The 15479-nt window shown below is 42.0% G+C and overlaps 1 protein-coding gene across 2 annotated transcripts; it reads left to right on the top strand.

Annotated features, from left to right (window-relative positions):
• The first annotated feature begins 592 nt into the window (after positions 1 to 592).
• On the top strand, positions 593 to 15376 carry LOC133123401 (WD repeat and FYVE domain-containing protein 2). Of its 2 annotated transcripts, none has more exons than XM_061233861.1 (12): positions 593 to 882; positions 2349 to 2416; positions 4277 to 4350; positions 4837 to 4891; positions 5198 to 5348; positions 5846 to 5958; positions 6061 to 6187; positions 6508 to 6613; positions 7088 to 7189; positions 8685 to 8815; positions 9076 to 9184; positions 9597 to 15376. In XM_061233861.1, exons 1-12 carry the CDS (start codon positions 746 to 748, stop codon positions 9624 to 9626), a joined length of 1203 nt encoding a protein of 400 aa, XP_061089845.1. In that variant the 5' UTR covers positions 593 to 745; the 3' UTR covers positions 9627 to 15376. The 2 variants fall into 2 exon arrangements, with proteins under 2 accessions (XP_061089845.1, XP_061089846.1); XM_061233862.1 differs by lacking the exon at positions 593 to 882 and adding an exon at positions 1386 to 1507.
• The last annotated feature ends 103 nt before the right edge of the window (positions 15377 to 15479 follow it).

Raw genomic sequence — 15479 nt, 5'->3', positions numbered from 1 at the left:
GTTTTTCTTAACCCTTTCCTCTTTGTCCCCCTAGATGACGATTTCCACCTATTTTGTACTAGTCCTATGAAAGTCAATATCTCAAAAACATTTTCTGCACACACATGGTTGAATAATTAAATTTCAGACAGAACAAATTCATGTCAGAGCATGTACATACAGTGTACACAAAAGCATGTTATGAAATGTGCCATTATAAAATGAAAAGTGCTGCCATGAAATTAAAAAAGAAAAAGGGAAAAATGCTACTTGTAAATATGAAAAAATATGAAAAGTATGCCCACCTTTGTGAAATAAAGGCCATTTTAAAATATAATATAAAATAGAAATCTAACTAAATACAAATGAGTATGAAGAAATATTTTTTAATTGAGTATTCATTCTTGAATTATTTCACAATTTCATTACTAATTTTTATATATATTGTTGAATTTATTGATATGTTTGTTTATATCATAGATGCATATTTATTTATTTAATTTGATAAACATGGTATTCCATAGAATCGGGTCACTAAATTGGTAATCCAGTCCTTGATGTCGTCCAGTGACAGTTCACTGCGCAGGCGCAGACTATTTTCTGTGGAAAAAATACGCAGTAAACCGTGTCAGCTGACTCTCAGCAGCATCACTGACAGTCAACACAAACGGCGTTCTCTATTCAAAACGGGAAAACAGCACATTTCGATTGAGCTGGGTGTTATGCTACCTAGAATACATTTTAACGAGGTGACATCTGCTTCGCTATGGCGGCAGAAATACACCCTACACCGCAGACCCGTACACCGATACTGCTGAGTAAAATCGAGGCTTCTCAAGATGTGGTGAATACGGCGGTCATCATTCCAAAAGAAGACGGCGTTATCAGCGTGTCGGAAGACAGGTAAGGATATGGTAACATGTAATACCAGAAAGAGCAGCAGCTGTTAGCGTACGGATTCACTTTAAATCAAACTCTTCCCGGGTTGTAGATCCAGACCTTTACCTGCAGGAGTCTTTATTGTACATAAGGCTATGCAATTCTCTAAGCAACATTGCTAATTGTCACCTAAATGTGGTGAACAGTTAATACCCGTTGCTAGCTCGTAAAAAATGTGAATTTCACAAACAGAAGCGAAGTGCCCCCCAGTTATTACGCAATATGCATAGGTTTGCTGTTGTCATGGCTGACACCTGCGTTCGTTGAACACATGGCTCGAGACGAACTTGGTTAGTTGAGTTACATATTGATGTTCAGAGTTATCAGTGACCAATCATGCTATCAGTGTTGACTGAAATCACCCCTTTGCTTGGAGAAAAAAATGTGCAGGGAATAGCCAAAGTCAGCTGACTTGGCAATCGCAGATATCCAGGTCAATCTTCTGTTCGGGGGCGCGCGCAAGACTAGTCATGGCCCTGCGGCCAGCAATCGCATATCCCTACCCTGTAGCTAAGAATGGAGTGTTTTTTTCTTTCGAAATTTCCAGATAAAGATTTCCTTTAATGCTGCATGGATTGGGGTGCATAACGTAGGTAGATACTGGCTCTCTTATGTTACTATGTGGGTGGAAGAGTGCAAAATAGTCACTTGTAGTCCTGTATTGTTTAGACCTGTGGTCCTTGGGACCTCCTGTGTATGCTGCTTTTGTCAAAACTCTTGGTAAAGTAAGCCTTAAGGTTGTTGAAAAAAATGTGTTTAAGTTCAACCATATTTGTGTAGTTAAACCTATTTTAACACAATTCAGGTTTGGCTTGTTGCCATTTGCTCAATTCATTATACATAGATGGTTTCAGGTTTCCACCCTCTAAGCAAATGGCACCCGACTGATTTCACCTCAGTTTGCAATTTAATCAGTTAAAACCAGTTAACCTCTTTTATTTGCCAGATTGTACATATGATACAGCACTGTAAAAGAAAGGGAAGTTTGTCTGACTGATTTAAAACCCTGGGATGTGAATATTGGACGTTATTATTATTATTATTATACAAAACTGTTTCTGGCATAACACATGCCTGACGAACAATTGCAATTTCTTTGTAAAGTGTCTTTGGGACAGTCCTCTGTGAGGAGTAAAAGGGAATTGAATTACAATTCAGAGCTTCAGGAATTCAGGAAAAAACACCAACATACACAGAGGGTTGCCAGGACCACGGTTGAGAAACACTGATTTAGACTATAGGGTGTAGAATAGTGCACACTCTACCGCTGGAGCTGGTGTGTGAGCAGTAAATGAACAGTTACAACTGAGGTTAAAAAAAAAAAGGTTTTGTGCTTTTATTGTAAAAGGGGTGGTGGAGTTGGGTGTGAAACGCTAAGGCAGCACTTTGGATGCAGCCCATGTGTCACTGTTCCATCTTTCTTGTTCCAGAACAGTCCGAGTATGGCTAAAGAGAGATGGCGGTCAGTACTGGCCAAGCGTGTACCACACCATGCCAGGTAGGCTGCCTCTGGACGGTGCTTGTTCCTTGGCTGGAGTTTGGAGTTAATGAGAAAGCAGAATATGGACACCCAAAAATGTCACAGATGCTGAGGGGATGGCATAGACAGATGAAGAATAGAGATACCCGCACAATGTATTACATGCTTCCAAACAGGTTTAATAGTCTAAAGGTCCTCGTCAGATATAGCTGTGCCTAGAGCTGCAAGTGCCTTGACTTGATATCTTCTTTTAAATGGTTGAAATGAATGTTTCGGCACCTCCAACTGTACTGGCTGTACAACACATTAGTAAAGTATGTCTAAATGTCTTATGCTGTGGATCTACAGTATTTGTGCAGTACTGTATATTGTGTCATGGCCCTATCACCTATGTCACCCAAAAAACAAACCTACAAATTCCACTGTGAAGCCTGGCAGTGGTGTCAAAGTGTGGGGATGATTTGCTACATCAGGAATTAAATGACTGGCTACGGTCATGTAGCAAGACAATGTTCCATAACACACAAGCATGTCTACGTCAGAATGGTAAAACTTAGTTTTGAAATGGAGTAGTCATAAGCCGACCTAAACCCGATTGATAATTTGGCGGGACCTGAAACATGCAGCTCATGTTAGAAAAATAAAAAATGTCACTGAGTTGGAAGAAATTCTCTGTGGATGAGTAGGTCACAATTTCACAACGGTGCTGTGATAGACTGATCAATAATCATCAGGTGAATCTGAGCTGCAGGCGGTATGAACACATCTTAAATTGTCGATGTCTATGTGCCTATTTAAAACATATCCGCTTTGATGTGTTGTTGGTAGGGTTGGGTACAGAAACCCAGTACCACTATGGCAGCGGTTCCCATTCAACTGTTACCTACTGGGCCGAATTGCAACACAGATTTCAGCACCTCATTTTGGTGCCATGCACATTCTCAAGATTACCGCTTTGTTGACTCAGTCAGTAACAGCAGGTACCGTTAGCAAGCTAGCTTACTGTAAACTCGGTCAAAATTCCAAGAGCAAAATGGTATAAATTATAAGTATAAAGTATAAAACAATTTAATTAAACAATTATTACATTTATTTGCCTTTCCAATACAAAATACACTGTTTAATGTCATCAGTTCAGGTGCCTTTGAGGCACCAGTACCACTTTATGGTATTGTTTTGCCATCAGTATCGGCTAAATCTAGCCAATACAAATCCATAGTTGCTGGTGTCTTTGTAAGCTTCAAATAGCAAAATACGTTTGTAGTGGGGATTCCTTTGCTTTATTGTTTGGGGAGAAGGAAATGTGACAGGTCTTAGAGGACTTCTGGTAAACTGCATCCACTGGTGGTACTTGGCTTTCCGCCCTGCCACATGTCCAGTTGTTCCTTCATGCAGAGGCTTACAGCTGACATCCCTAGCTCAGTTTTCAAGAATCAATCTCAACCAGACCTCTTGTCTTCTTCCTGAGTTGTGCAATATTCGTGCTGCCAGACTGTCTCAATAGAGTGGGTCACAGGTTCCTGTTTTTGTGCTGAACAGGGGTGAGGGGTTTGAATTCTGTTGAAATGCTGTAATTTTGCAGCACTTCTGTTTCTGTTTTAGTTTCTGTCAGCAGGATTATTCCCACCCACCCACCCACCCACTCACTCATTCATTTCCCCATTCACTCACACCTATTCAAACTCACTAACGTGTTAATTATTCTATTAGTCATCCCCTCACTCTTGTATGGAGAGACTTCCATTCACTCGGACATATATTTCACCCACTCTCGTTCACTCTCTCAAATAATCACTATATAATTCAGTCATTCAGTGAGCCAGTCGTTCACTCTCTCGCTAACCCAGTCTGCCCTCCATCTCCGCTTCTCCTCTGCAGCTCCCTGCTCCTGCATGTCCTTCAACCCGGAGACCAGGAGACTGTCAGTGGGCATGGACACTGGAGAGGTGTCAGTAAGTCAGTTACCATCATATAACAACCACAGGCAAAGTACCTGCTTAATAGAGAGAGAATCATAACTTTCAGATTCGCAAAACAAATGGTGTATGCTCTTATTTCATAGTAACAGGGCTCGTAAAAATGTGTGCTCACTGAGGTTTGTGCTGTGGTTCTGTGCCTACTTTCGCTCTACTGTTCTGCACCATCTTCATTACATTACATTACATTATTGGCATTTGGCAGACGTTCAGTTGATTAGACTAAGCAGGAGACAATCCTCCCCTGGAGCAATGCAGGGTTAAGGGCCTTGCTCAAGGGCCCAACGGCTGTGCGGATCTTATTGTGGCTACCCCGGGATTAGAACCACCGACCTTGCTTGTCCCAGTCATTTACCTTAACCACTACACTACAGGCCTCCCCAAAAGATTACCAAAGATTTCAAACATCATCTCTATCTGTCTCTCTCTCTGTCTCACTCTTGTTCTCTTTCTCTCTGTAAGGAATTCATCCTGTCTGAGGACTACAACAAGATGACCCCTGCCCTGAGCTACCAGGGTGAGACAGAATGTTCCAGTTTAATGATTTAATGGCAACCAGCTCAGTCAGTTCCTTCCTGGCCGTTTTCTCTGGAATGGGTACTTCATTGGTGGAAATAGATAACACTGCCTTAGATGCGATATTGCCATCTGAGGTCCCCTTGCTTTGCTCTTTGATTTAATTACCCTCTCCATCTGCAGGCTAGATTGAGGCATCTGTTCTGAAAATGACAGACACTGTGCTTTTATTTGTTCCCAGTGCAATAAGGAGAGACTGATGCTTGCATGTGTGTGTGGATATGTGTGCGTGTCTACGTGTCTCCAGCTCACCAGGGCAGAGTGACCGTGGTTCTGTTTGTCCTGGAGATGGAGTGGGTCCTCAGCACTGGACAGGACAAGAGCTTCACCTGGCACTGCTCTGAGAGCGGCCAACAGCTGGGCAGCTACCGCACTACTTCCTGGGTCTCAGGCCTGCAGTATCCTTCTGCCTGCTGTGGACCAACCAGAAGGCTGCGTCAGGAGAGGCAAAACGCTGATACAGCAATAGGCTGCATTGGTTTAGAGGGTCACATGTCTGGGAGCACAACACTGTACAATATGACACAGTATTACACAATTACAGTAGTGTAAAAATCCCCCTCATAATGCATCTGCTCTGGTAGGTAAAAATGTCATGATTGCAGTTGTCAGTTGAGCTTCTTGTACACTATTGAACTATAGTACACTATAGTGCACTCTAGTTCTGTCTGAATTGCAACTGTCGACCTTTCTAAATTTGGAGCGAAAAATACCCACAATTAAAGCTTACCTGATTTACCTTGCCCAAAACACCCAGTGTGACCCCCACCTCCCTGTGAGTAATGACCTCTGGCTCAGACTCTCTGTGAGTATTGACCTCTGAACCAGGCTCTCTCTGAGTAATGATCTCTGACCTCAGTCTCCCAAGAAGTAATCTTTAACCAGAGGCTTGCAGGTTTGACGTGGAGACACGGCATGCCTTTGTGGGCGACCACTCTGGTCAAGTGACCATCCTGAAACTGGAGCAGGACAGCGGCAGCCTGGTCACCACTTTTAAAGGCCACACAGGTAAGACCGTCCAACCCCAGGTAAATTAATCCAAAGGGAAGTCCACCCATGATCAGGCAGGTTCTGATTGTGACTGTTATCTGTGTTTTTCTCTGACCACAGGCAGTGTGACAGCTCTCTGCTGGGATCCAGTCCAGCGTGTCCTTTTCTCTGGGAGTTCTGACCACTCCATCATCATGTGGGACATCGGGGGTGGCAAAGGCACGGCTATCGAGCTGCAGGGGCACAAGTATGATGGGGGAGGGGGAGAGGGGAAGATTTAGGACTGGATTATTGGAAAGGGGTGGAGTGAGGAGTGGATTTGGGAGGTGGGGTCGATTGTTGATTTCACACTGGGGCTATACAAATCATGCAGGAGGTAATCCTTTAATAATGGGCCTTGGTTCACTGGTACCTGAGATGTTTACTCTCTGTTCTTGTGTGTCCCTGCCTATTCTATAGTGCCCATTCTACAGTGCAAAAAGCAAGTGAACAGGGTGTGATAAGAACATTAAAACAGCATATAATTTGTGTGTGTGTGTGTGTGTGTTCCTGTGTCCCTGTGAGCAGCGAGAAGGTGCAGGGACTATGCTATGTGCCTCACACACGCCAGCTCATCTCCTGTAGTTCCGATGGGGGCATCATCGTCTGGAACATGGACGTGACTCGACAGGAGGTTTCTGTTTTTCATTATTTATTGTAATGATATATTATATGGGCTTTTGTAAAACAATACCTGTGGCTACCATCTGTCATACTAGTAAATCTGAATTTGAATTTAAACTTGAAAGGATTTGGCTTTTGCATATGAGAGAGTAAGCAAGAAGTGTTGTTTTTGTATGTGTAGGACAGTGGATATGATGAGTATATAGCCCTGCCCTAGGGGAGTGATTCAAACTGTCAAGCAGAAACATTCAAGCAGAAACTATAAGACATATAGAAGTGATTGAGTAGTCACACTCCCCTGACCTGCAACTTTCTCCCGCGGTATTTGATTGGACATCAGGGAGGGAGGGTTTCAAACTAGTGGGGTGTAACTATACTACATCTCATCACATCTAACTACTGAATGTGTAGCTTTGCAAATGACTTTAAACTTTAAGCCGATCTTCTACGTGCTGAATGCTCCCTCCCTCCCCTTCTTCCACAGACCCCTGAATGGCTGGACAGTGACTCGTGTCAGAGGTGTGAGCAGCCCTTCTTCTGGAACTTTAAACAGATGTGGGACAGCAAGAGGATCGGCCTGCGGCAGGTACGTCTCCGGGGCAACTTGCCATGCGGTAACGTGTCCTTGTGCCGACATGTCGACATGGCATTGTTGCATTACGTAAACCTAAACTGTAGGTACAATACAAGTGTAAGAGTGTATAAATTTGTCTGTGCAGTGTTTCTCCAGGATGTCAGACCTGTGGGGGGGGGAGTGGGGGGGGGGTCACCTCAATAAGAATAGGCCCCCCAATAATACTTGTTTCTGCCCTACCTCTCTTCACTGACTGCTTGTTGCCTATACAAATTGCAGAGCATGCCTACAACATATCGAAAATAATGTCAAAGCAGGTGAAAAGAGAGGATCAAATATTCAGTTTAATGTTTAAAGAATCATGTTAAACAAGCTGGCTAAAATAGCATTGTTTGTGAGTTTTGTTATCAAATGAAGATCACTCACGGTAGTTATGATATTCTCTTGGCTTGTTATATAAAGCCATGGTTTGTGGAGAGGACCTCAAGTCAGAGTGTTGGACAGCTTTGCTGTACCTCTATCGTTTCTGATGGCTTCTGTATTATCAGTGGCTTGATTGATAAAGGATCAGCTCCCACTGTCACCATGAGATCATTACCTGACCTTTTTTTGGTGGCTATTTTTTCACTCTTAATAGCTGAAGATGACATTATCAGTATCATTTCACCAGGCTAGTCATTCACTTTCTTGAGGTACGAATCTCTGACTACGTAAACAAATCCACTTCTGCGCTTGCACAAGCAGCCAAACGTAGTGAGATAACTGAAAATTAGAACACAGTAATTTCATACTTGTTGTTGGTTACTAACCAAGGGGAGTCCACAGACCCTACAAATGTATTGAATCGTCACAAAATGGAGCGCTTACACAAATAAGTATATTGTTCTTAAAAAAAATTTTAGGCAGGTTGTCCTACCCCTTAGTGTATTGAAGAGGAAACCAAATTCCTAATATAGGCTATGTATAACAACATGATTGTTTCCCTTCTCAGGTGTGCATTGATAAGACAGCTTTTCAGAAACTGTGTTGATTTTTACTCAGAACTTGTGTCCAGGTGTGTTTCCGTAGTGCACCACTATGGGGCAGCAGACACTCATGGTTAGCAGTTTAGACCTTAAAGATCCTGGTCCTTTTGAAAGTGTTATTGCTGTGGAGAATTTCACACAGATTCACATTTAAAAAAACAATATCCCATTCACTGTTGCTTTAGCCAATTCACACTCTATGAAGCCCTTTCTGATTCTAGACATAATGTCTAAGGCTAGTGCCCTGAAGCCCTTTAACATGACCACTATACAATACTGAAGTGGGTCATTGAATTTCATAGTGAGTGCTTTTCAATTTGTTCTGTTGCTTGTGTAACCTGTGAGAATGTCAAGGCCCATAACCTTTCTGAGCTATGGTACAGTACAATGGCTTGGCTCCTTGCTACGCATTCTATTTGCTGTTAGCTCAGCACCAGAGCAGAGGCCGGATCCTGAGACTTTCCTGTGTTCTGCTGCCCCAGCACCACTGCAGGAAGTGTGGCCAGGCTGTGTGTGGGAAGTGCTCCTCCAAGCGCTCCACCATCCCGCTCATGGGGTTCGAGTTTGAGGTGCGCGTGTGTGACAGCTGCCATGACTCCATCACCGATGAGGAGTAAGTGAAAAGCTTGACGGGTCACGTGACACTGTATCCGTTATATTATTCTTACCTCCCTCTCGATAACTGGATAGATGATGGATAGGGTGTCTCATAATTGAGGTCTTACATTTTTACTGTAATGTCTTTCTTGTGCTCTCAAGAAATTGAATTTAGTTTGCTAATAACGGCCATTTTCAAGCTGAAAATCCTGCATAGTATGCCTTTAAAGTTGTTTTTATTGGTTTTCTCCATGGTCACCATTGTTGTTGTTGTAGCCGCGCACCCACAGCAACATTCCATGACAGCAAGCACAGCATCGTGCATGTGCACTTCGAACCCACCCGTGGCTGGCTGCTGACCTCCGGCCCTGATAAGGTTATCAAGGTGAGACTTGTTGCTGTCCAGATAAGAGTATCTGCTAACCACCCATAAATGCCCATCTCTGGACAACGCACAGGGCCGTCATACCATCATACCATACATTTCAAAGTTTCTGTGACTTGTGTCACGGAATTGAGCTTTGTGCTCTTTAAAGGATCTTTAATTAATCATTCTAAATGTGCTTCAAGAAATTGGAAAGGCATATAAAACTCCCAGAAGAAAAATCAACCATTCCTGAATGTGTGAGTGAATACCAGTCATGCTGGTTTATATATTTGCATATTTGAGGGAGCAAAATGTTAAAATTACTCTGAATTTGCATTCTTGTTCTATAGTTGGTAGAACTGAAATATACCATACTCAAAATATATTATGTGTGCGCTGGAAAACCCTTAACATCCTATCTGCCCTACAGCTATGGGACATGACTCCAGTTGTGTCCTGAGGGACACCCCATCACCCGAGGCAACATGGAGCCTTGTTCTTTGAGGATAGAGCAATGTTCGTGTGTCATTGGCACAAGAGACCACCTGGAGCGCAAACGCAATGAATGTTTGAGCACTGTTCTGACGGCATCTGAACAACATTTGAACAACATGCTAGGGAGCTTGAAGCACAGGATCTCATGACTTCCTGTTCCCTGAGTATTGTGCTCATTGCCAGGGCAACTTGCTCTGGGTTTGTTTTATCTTAGGGTTTTTAGTCCTTCTTACTGTCCTCTCTTAACCCTGTGCTATGCTGATATCTAATTGGCTGTCTTTACAGTAATGGGAGAACACTCATATTTGCACTTTTTGCGTACTGCTCTTGTTGACTTTTGAACAAAAGGTCTACCGTCTCAAAGGTTATCCATTGTTTGAAGGCGAGAGATGGGAGAAAACCAGTTCTTGCTTTTTCTCACTACCCTTTGACCTCCCTATCTTGAGTACTGTTGGATTGGAGGAATTGCCCCCCTCCACAAATTTAACGCTGTGAATAACCGAGAATTATGTGGATGAAATGGACATGGCTCTCAAACGGAGAGCAGGGATCATTCCAGAAGCACCGGAGCTCTCCAGGAAGTACCAATGAATGGGAGAATGCTTGTCTCCATCTCTCTGTTATTCTACCCACAGGCACACTTGATGTTGGTGGGAGATCAATATGTGTCAATTTCTAGGGTGTTGACTAGTTTTGATCAGTAAGTTTCATGTTGTATTTTTCACCTGTGCAGTCTGGCACGTGAAGTGCTCTTCAGGAGTTCGCATAGACCAGTCTTTCTCATCTGCTGTTTTATATGTGCAAATGGACTTTAATTCATGTCAGGAAATTATGTATGGTTGACCACCTTCTACTACTACTAGTGTGTTTTTAGAGACTGTAAGTGACTGTACTTGTGTAACAAGTCAGTCAGATTTCAGCTAACTGTAGCTATAGCAGGGTCCCTGTCATGAGACAGTGTCTTTAAGACAGGAACAGGCCACAGGGGCCAGTAGAGCTTTGTTAGAATGAATTGCATATGAGTTATCAATGATACGTATGATGAGTCGGGAGGGTGTCAGTACGCCTTGTGTTGAAGCATGGCTCTAGTCAGCTTCTGCTGGCTAGTTGAGAAAAGGCATGCTTGTGTGTGCATGTGAGCATGCCTTTTGTTACTGCACATCTAGTAAAATTGGTTGATTGGAATTCCTTGCATGATTCAAGCACAACTGCTGTTCTGTTATATGCTCTATATGTGTGTTGCACAGCAGATTTCTTTATAGATTTTTTAAAGTTGACGACGTTTGTGTGTTTGCGAGTTTCAGACTTTTTGATTGTACATGTGATGTGTGAGAACCCGGTGTGTTCTGTGGCCTGATTGCGGTAGCAACACAGTTTTACTGTCCTTTTGTGTCCTTGTATGCCCTCCCTTACTGTCCGAGTCTGTTGACTGTGTCACATACAATGAAGTCTGTAAGTATTTGGACAGTGACCCAATTTCTGTGGTTTTGGCTCTGTACTCCAGCACATTGAATTTAAAATGAAGTAATATGAGGTAGATCCTCCTCCATTTGAGGGCACTATAATTTTTGGGACAAATTACTTCACAGGTGCTTCTGATTAGTCAAGTGTGTTCAGTCACTTCCTTGGTATTTGAGCTATTTGAGAAATTTCAGTATCTAGTCTTGATTCTTGGCTTTTTATTACCTTTGCAGTCTGATTGGCCTTCAACACGAAGACAAAGAAGCCATTATGATGCTGAGAAATAATTAAAAACAGTCAGAGACATTGGCCAAATAATAGGCTTACCAAAATAAACTGTTTGGAACAGAAGTACAGAGGCTACAATGATGTAAGCCAAAAGTTTGCAACAAAAACAGCATAGCCAGGTTACAATTTGCTCAATGTACCTAAAAGAAACTTCAGCAAAAAGGTTATAGTTTGGGCATGTCTGGCAGGTGCTGGCCCACTTCTCTTCATTGATAATGTAACTGCTGATAGCAGCAGCAGAATTAATTCTGAAATACAGAAACATCTTGAAAACTGGCCCTGTACACATTAATAACATATTCATTATTTAATTTCAAATGCAATGTGCTGGAATACAAAACCAAAAAAAGTGAAATTGTGCCACTGTGCAAATACATACAGACAGCACTGTATTTACTGTATGCATCTTTCACTGATGGTATGTGCATATTGACTTCTGAGTTCAAAGGGGAAGACTTGAAACAAAACATTCCTCAAACTAGTCTGCTCTGCGATTGGGTGGTGGTGGAAAGGCATGCCCTCCTGGTAGTTTATTGGCCTGTTTGTATGGATTACCACCTTGCAGATATCACCTGAACTGCGCAGAATTCTTTATTCATTTCAGGTGACTGCTACCTGCATGAGCATGTGTCTATGACAATGCAAAAAGCTCACATAGAAGTGTTACACAGGTCTCTAGTACAATAAATGGTTTTGCTATGTAGCTTGGAAGTGCTAAAACACATTTTGTAGAGAATGTGAATTGGTCCAGGGCAGTGATCTCTCACTCCAGTCCTGCAGGGCCACAGTAGTCTGCTGGTTTCTGTGATTGCCTTTTAAATCTCTAGCCAATTTAGGGCTTGTAAAAAAAAAAAAGACGTGTATGTGTAGACTAGCCAACCATTGGCAGATTAAGCACTTAAGTGAAGCAACACATAAAAACCAGCTGACATGGCAGCCCACCAGGTTTTGAGTTTAAGATTCCTTTAGGATGCTTTCTATATAATGTCATGGAAACCTGCATATGTTATGGTATGGTTCTTCAAACATGTACAGTGCGCATTTAGTGTCTTTAAGTGCTGGGGTATGAAAGAGTCCTGGTGTGCAGTTGTAAATTGCAAGTAGCATAAGCTTCTACTGCAATACATGGAAAACATTTTTTCCAATCACTGAAATTGGAAATCCAATCAATCATGAGAACATTACACATTTACACATTTGTTGTGAAAATGCTTCTTGTTACCTTGCATTCGGTATATTGTTGCATTTCGTTGTTTGCTCACAACCTTTTACATTTTCAGACATTTGGTGATACTGCTTGGGTACAAAGTCACCCTTTTTAAAGATGGGCTAGTCTCTCCTGCTTTCTGAAGGCGGTTGACAGTAGAATGGCTAAAATAATGATCAGCCCCCTTCAGTAGCCAGTACCCTGAAAACATCATGAGTGATTGTCGGCAAAGCTCGGTCAACACAAACATCGGGCTCATTCCAATCGCTTATTTTCCTCCAATTTTTTCCTTTCCTTGCTCCTGACCCGGAAATCGATCAAGGTCCGCCATCTTTAAAGACATCCCAAGAAGTAGACGTTAGGAACTCAAAATCTTTCCTTTGAGCAACATCAGCACATCCTTTGCAGAAGTATTTTATATTTTTTGGAAAGCCCGACATATAAATAATTGACCAGTGGGTCCACCCTCCCCATCTGCCACGCATCTGCCACATCTGTAACTGACATTTGAAGGAGCAAGGACATTCCATTTGCCTAATTCACATTTTCTTGATATCTTAATTTCTTTTTCTTGCCACTTTTCCTAGCCTCTCCCAATGGGTGGAGCTAGGAGTAGAAAAAAGATCTTAAATAAAAGAGGCTTATGTGGAGTTCAAAGGTTAAGTCACAGCCAATCAGCTACAGATGGTATGATCCTACCACAATGATCCAACAAAGTGCTTCCTGGCCCTTGTGACTAACTCTGCTTTGATGTGGAGTTTCTCGCTCTCTTTTTGGTGAGGGGCATATTTTGTGAAGTAAGCCCAAAACTGTGACTGCTGCAAAAGTAAGATCATTATTGATTTTGCTCCATTAGCTTGGACCAGCTTCTGAAGTCTAATCCCTCCCCCTGTTCCCCCCTAAATTGCCCAATCTCTTGGAACTACAGACTATAAAATTACACTGGCATATAAACAGTTCTCTCAACTTATGTTCTATTGCAGCCACTTGATAGAGCTGTTTAAAGGGAAGGTTCATGTAGCTTGTGTTAGTGTGGGCCTGCGAGCCATGTTTGTGTCCCCACTGTAGGAAGCTTTACAGACAGTCTAAATATCGCAGCAGTGCTGAATGCTTGCTGTGTGAAAAGAAACAGATGACTGATTGCACTTTTGTGCACAGATAATTCAATTGGTGGATACTTCTTCCTGCTAATACCCACAGGAAGCATAAGTAGAAAGTGTGCTCCAATACTTTGTAATATCCTCATTTTCCCTCTCTTCTATACACTTACACACCATCATTCAGTGCAATTCTGCAGTCCTGCTGTTTGGTGGTTGACAGAATCTCAGCCGCCCAAAATAACGTGGGCTATGGCATTCCAGAGCGGGCACCAAGCACTATAGTGAACAAACTGCTGCAGGGGAGACAAAATGAGTTCCGATTTAAAAAAAGAAGGAAAATCTATTTTTTATGTAAATGGGCCCATAAATGATCCTGCTATCAGAGTGGTGACATTTCTGAAAATATTTCTTGGTGTTATTTCTGCAAAGACTGCGAGTTGTGCTGACCGTATTGCTCGACATTAGGCAGACTTTCTAAAGGCCGTCGGCCTGACATTCACTGATTAATGACATGTAGGAGGCCATTGTGAGCAGCCTGCACTGGAACACAGTCATTCTCTGTATAAAGCCAAAGTGGCGTAGTGGAATCCTGTAGTGAAATCTGCAGGCAGGGACATGAAGCAAACTGATTTACTGCACTCTCCATGAAAATGGGTTTAGTGCAGCAATATGAGCCAAAGGCCATGTTCAGCTAAACCACAGAGCACCTTCTCTTCATTTGAAGCAGAGGTAAATGCAAGCCATGCATTTATTTCTTAGATAATGCTGAGGCTGGTGTGGCTTAAATGAAAGCAATTTAGCGAGAGAAGAGAAAAACATGTATAGCAGGATTATGTAAAGGGGTTAGATCTACTGAGGGCTTTAACCAACAGCCCTTGCTTTTCGCATCATAAGATGAGATATAATTAGCTCAATGAGCTCAAAACTGAAGGTTCTCCAGCCAAGGGAACTCATCGCTTTGTTGTTGAAGATCCAAGGGATGACCTTGTGGAGAGGATACTAACATATCTCAATTCTGCAACACCTGCTTAAATGTATTACTTAAAGTTAAGGGTATATTACACTGGGGTAAGACAGAAGCAGCTCCAAAATATTTCAGCAGCCGGGATTGGTAAATTTAAATCTTGGTTCTGTTTATGACCTGGGTACAGTCTGGAGATGTACTGTATGGTGATACAACTGATAAAAGCTTGTTGTGAGTGAGCAGAAATAGCATTCGGTTTTTGTATATTTTCCAAAAATCAGGAAGAGTATTTGCTTTTGTTTTCATTTGAGATATGGATACCAGAAGCAGGATAAAATAATTGTACTGAATATACTTTTGTGACTTATTAGGGAAATTAAAACTTGAGAAATGTCTCAGAATCATGGGGTGACGTTTGTGATATTGATATAATGCATGAACAAAATCAATTTGTTTGAACATACTGTAGTTTAATTTATAAAGGCAAATTATATATATACACATTTTATATATGTGTGTGGATAATATGTGCAATGTGTGTATTGTAATGTGTTATGCTATAAGCACAATAATTAATGACTGTAAATTGTCTGTTGGGCCTTCATTATCTCCTGAGATGTATGTTACTTATAACTTGGCAGATTTGGAATACAGGTCAGTACTTCTGACCTCATTAAACAGTTTTTTGTCACAAATATTTTTTCAGATGAGGACAGAAACAACAGATTTGGCTAAATCCAAACTGGAAGAAACATACCTATGAAGTAACACACACACACACACACACACACACACACC

Source organism: Conger conger, chromosome 3 (assembly GCF_963514075.1).
Source record: "Conger conger chromosome 3, fConCon1.1, whole genome shotgun sequence".
NCBI lineage: Eukaryota > Metazoa > Chordata > Actinopteri > Anguilliformes > Congridae > Conger > Conger conger.
This window is presented reverse-complemented; position numbering and strand designations above follow the sequence as displayed.